The following is a 4,267-nucleotide window of genomic DNA, read 5'->3' as shown; positions in this document are numbered from 1 at the left end:
GTTTGGATCGTACCGACATCTCTTTTCTAAGTTTGGCCATCTCTTTGTCCTTTCAATTTGAGTTCTTAAATTCATCAATCAATCCTTTTATTTATGTGATAGGCCTGCATTTAAAATGAACATTTACCATAAATTAAAGGTATCTTATATTATTAGATATATTATTATAAAACATGCTTTAGTTAAGGAGTTATTGATATTTAAAGTGCAAAATGATAACATAAAACCTTGATAAAAATGCACTTTTAAGTATTAATCAATGTCAGTATAAGGGTTGTCATTGGATAACAACTTGGTGCATTTTGAAGTCTATTTCAATTGCGTGCTAGTGAGAAAACAGAGGGGTTGTTATGATTATGTAAAATGATATACATACGGGCCAATTTGGGCATTGTATGTGAAAGAGATTGAAGGAGTATTCTGATTGCCTAATGGGATAAGAATATATGGATCTATGTTTGTAAATTATAGGCGATATGGTCGTCAGTCAAAGAAAAGGATAAGTGTATTGATGTATGTGAGATCAAATTAAATACAATATTGTTGTATGACGAACAATTAACGATGTGTTATCTTAAACCAAACTAAGTTAAACCAAATATTAACGAATCAATATAGATAATGAAAATTAATGAAGTATTAATTATAATTGTTTGGAATTGTAGGATGAAATTGATATAGTGTTTGATTAGTTAAGATCATGTATGATAGAGAATACATAGGGAAATTCACTTTCAATCTAACTTATGATACAGAGTAAGGTGCATATATAGAATAGGCTTATGCCATTAATAAAACCTTACAATAGATTAAGTTACCAAGATAAATTCTTGAACAAGATGTAACTTTTAGTTAGAAAGATATAATTTGAAGTTACCTTGATGAGGTAATGATACTGTACTCAAGGTTAGTAGAAATTATGGTAAAGATTACAAGTCGATTAATTTACTATTGAAAGAAATTATGGAGGTTTGTTTTATAGAGAACCATGTAGATGTTGTATATAATATATTATAATTGTGTTGTGATAAATATCTTATTTAAATTCATATATTTTATAGGTTCTTGTTCTAGGATATCACCTGTTGAGACATGATATCAATTTTCTAAATTAGAGTACTAGGTAGATTAACATAGTATATTTTACTTTAAATGGATGTGAATTGTAATATGAAGAAATATTTGTGATGTAATGATCTTTTGATGAAAAGTTAAGCTTAAATTATTTAATGTACTTGATAAATTTTAATATGTGTGTACTATTATAACTTGATTTATTGACTTAATGTTTAATATTGAGATTGAGTTGTTACATTGTGAAAATTGAATTTTCATGAGTTATTATGCAGGTATTTAAGAGAAGAGAAGAATCGTTAATGAACCGGACATAAGAGATTTTCCTGAAATTTTAAAAGCACAAGACAAAAGAGTGATTATATGATTGGAGTGTCAATGCATGACAAAAAAAATAATTACCTTGTTTTATTAAAGATTAAAGCTTGTAGTATTATTATGATATTGAGAATTTATAGGGTGTTACATGGTTATTTTTGTTAATTGTAATTAGTTTTCGTTGCTGGTATGTTAAAAAATATAATGCAATATGAGCTTTCAAAATGTTTTATCTTAAATGAGACTTAAAATTTTAAAATTTATTTAATAGTTATTAAACTTGGCTTGAAAATTATTTTAAAACATCATAATTTTTTAAGCATTAAAGATTTGAAAATTATAAGCAAGAAATGGAAGGGTTTTATCAAATTTTCACTAAATCTTCATTCTTTTTGCCAAGCAAAAGAAATATTAAATTCTTAACTTCTTATTTGTCATTCCTCTAATCTTTTTTGTATTTAGTATTGTGGTGTATTATACTTTTTAAAAGTATTTTTTATTTAAAAATATATCAAAATAATTTTTTTTATTTCTAACATCAACATATTAAAATCATCAAAAAATATTAAAAAATTATCAATTTGATTTTTTAAAGTGAAATGCACTTTTAAAACATATTTAAACACTAGAATCTCAATTTCTAAAGACGAAGGTAAGGGTGTAATTTCTTCTAGGTAGATTGAAATCATAAATTCAATTTAGTTCATAAAAATAAAAAATTATTTGATAATAAAATAAAAAATTATTTAATAAAAAAATTAAAATAAAAAAAATCATAAAATAAGAACATAAAACTCTAACCGTAGACTCATATCTTGTATGAAGTGTATATTCATGATGTTTTTTGTAATTGTTTTTTGTTTGAAAATAAATTAAAATATTTTTTTATATATTTTACATTAGCACCTTAAAATCATCACAAGTTATTAAAAAATATTATTTTATTTTTAAAACTAAACATAATTAAAAACACAAAAACAAAGTAGGGTTTGTCACCTTAGAAAAACATCTATCATATCTCAAAAAAATTGAAATACATTCCAAAAAAAGGAAGACACAGGGACAAAACTGTCAAAGTACAAAACCCGAACTGCTACCATATAAGGACAATGGAGGCCGCGATGCATTTCAAACCGTTGGATTTCATTTCGATTTCGAAAGCGAGCGGGTCTCAAAATTCAAATCGCATCGCCATCTCCATCCCGCTCTCACTCCACATTTTCACACCAAGAAAAGACAGAGAGAAAGGAAGGGAAGAGAGATCGCCAGATCGATTAAGAGATTGATCTCTCGAGAGAAGACTGGATCTAGCACCAGAAGTACGCTCGATTCTCTCTCCTCCAGGAAGACAACCAAAAATGTCAGGTCGACACGACAAAGAGAAAGGCGTTAATGTGCAAGTTCTTCTTCGTTGCAGGTAACATTTTTATTTTGGTTTCTTATACTTATTTTATTTGTTATTTCTGCTGAAAAAGTTTATTATTTTTTTCTGGTTGCGATGTGTTAGGCCGTTTAGCGAGGACGAATTGAGGAGCAATGCTCCGCAAGTGGTAACTTGCAATGATTACCAGAGAGAAGTTGCGGTTTCGCAGAATATCGCTGGGAAACATATTGATAGGGTTTTCACTTTTGACAAGGTGAAGTTGGGATTGAATTTGTTTTTTGTTTAAATGTTTAATTTTATTTTTGAAGTTTGGAAAATAACTGTTAGTGGTTTCTACACCTCTTTTTGGTTTTGGTGCTTTTAGGGTTTGATTTTATAAGTGGGTCATTGCGGTTAAGGGATTTTAGTGACAGATTTTACTTCCCGGGTTTGTGATTGTGTTCTTTCTGCGCTGGTAGTTTTGAAGTTTAAATGGCTATGTGAATAATGCCTAGTTGTATGTTGAATTGTTATCTGCTGTGTTATCTATGTTGTTGTTGTGGTTTGCAGAATCTCTTTCTTCTGATATTGAATTTGGTGGGCTGCTTTGATTTCCTTGTTTGTGGCAAGGTCTGATAATTCGTTTAATGTTGGATGTAGGTTTTTGGTCCTTCAGCACAGCAAAGAGATCTTTATGAACAAGCAGTAGTGCCAATTGTTCATGAAGTTCTAGAAGGGTTCAACTGTACCATTTTTGCTTATGGTCAAACAGGTACAGGTAAAACTTACACTATGGAAGGTGAATGCAAAAGATCAAAGGTATAGTATGGGACTATCTAATTTACATGTTGGTTTAATGTTTCAAATTTACTATTATGCAGTTGCCAGTTGATAATTTATTTATGTGATGTAAAATGTGACAGAGTGGGCCTAACGGAGAGCTGCCTCCAGAAGCAGGGGTCATACCTAGGGCTGTTAAACAAATTTTTGATACTCTTGAAAGCCAAAATGCAGAATACAGTGTGAAGGTCACATTCTTAGAACTATACAACGAGGAAATTACTGATTTGCTTGCTCCTGAGGAAATTTCTCGAGTTGCATTGGAGGAGAAGCAAAAGAAGCAGTTGCCTCTCATGGAGGATGGGAAAGGTGGGGTTCTTGTAAGAGGTCTAGAGGAGGAGATAGTAACAAGTGCGAGTGAGATATTCACTCTACTAGAAAGAGGATCTGCGAAGCGGCGAACTGCAGAAACTTTTCTGAACAAGCAATCAAGGTAACGGTTCCTTTTCTTTTCTTATGCTCAAAGGGTGATTATAATGTTCTTGTTGTATAAAGAATCCGTCTTCTTTTTACAGTCGGTCACATTCCCTCTTTTCTATTACAATACATATCAAGGAAGCAACACCTGAGGGTGAAGAACTAATCAAATGTGGCAAGCTGAATTTAGTGGATCTAGCTGGTTCAGAAAATATATCCCGGTCAGGTGCTAGAGAGGTATACAATTTTATTCTG

General features: G+C 30.5%; 1 protein-coding gene across 1 annotated transcript in view; it reads left to right on the top strand.

Moving 5' to 3' along the window:
- Positions 1-2,607: 2,607 nt before the first annotated feature.
- Positions 2,608-4,267, top strand: part of LOC105110699 (125 kDa kinesin-related protein-like) — a 6,995-nt gene continuing 5,335 nt past the window's right edge. Inside the window, exons 1-5 of the mRNA XM_011005812.1 lie at positions 2,608-2,809; positions 2,900-3,029; positions 3,416-3,574; positions 3,679-4,028; positions 4,111-4,249. Coding sequence (XP_011004114.1) covers positions 2,751-2,809; positions 2,900-3,029; positions 3,416-3,574; positions 3,679-4,028; positions 4,111-4,249 — 837 coding nt within the window. The 5' untranslated portion in view covers positions 2,608-2,750. The remainder of the gene's footprint in view (positions 2,810-2,899; positions 3,030-3,415; positions 3,575-3,678; positions 4,029-4,110; positions 4,250-4,267) is intronic.

Source organism: Populus euphratica, unplaced genomic scaffold, assembly GCF_000495115.2.
Source record: "Populus euphratica unplaced genomic scaffold, PopEup_1.0 scaffold259.1, whole genome shotgun sequence".
In the NCBI taxonomy this organism is placed as follows: Eukaryota; Viridiplantae; Streptophyta; class Magnoliopsida; order Malpighiales; family Salicaceae; genus Populus; species Populus euphratica.
The sequence above is the reverse complement of the archived record's forward strand: the minus strand, read 5'-3'. Positions and strand labels throughout refer to the sequence as shown.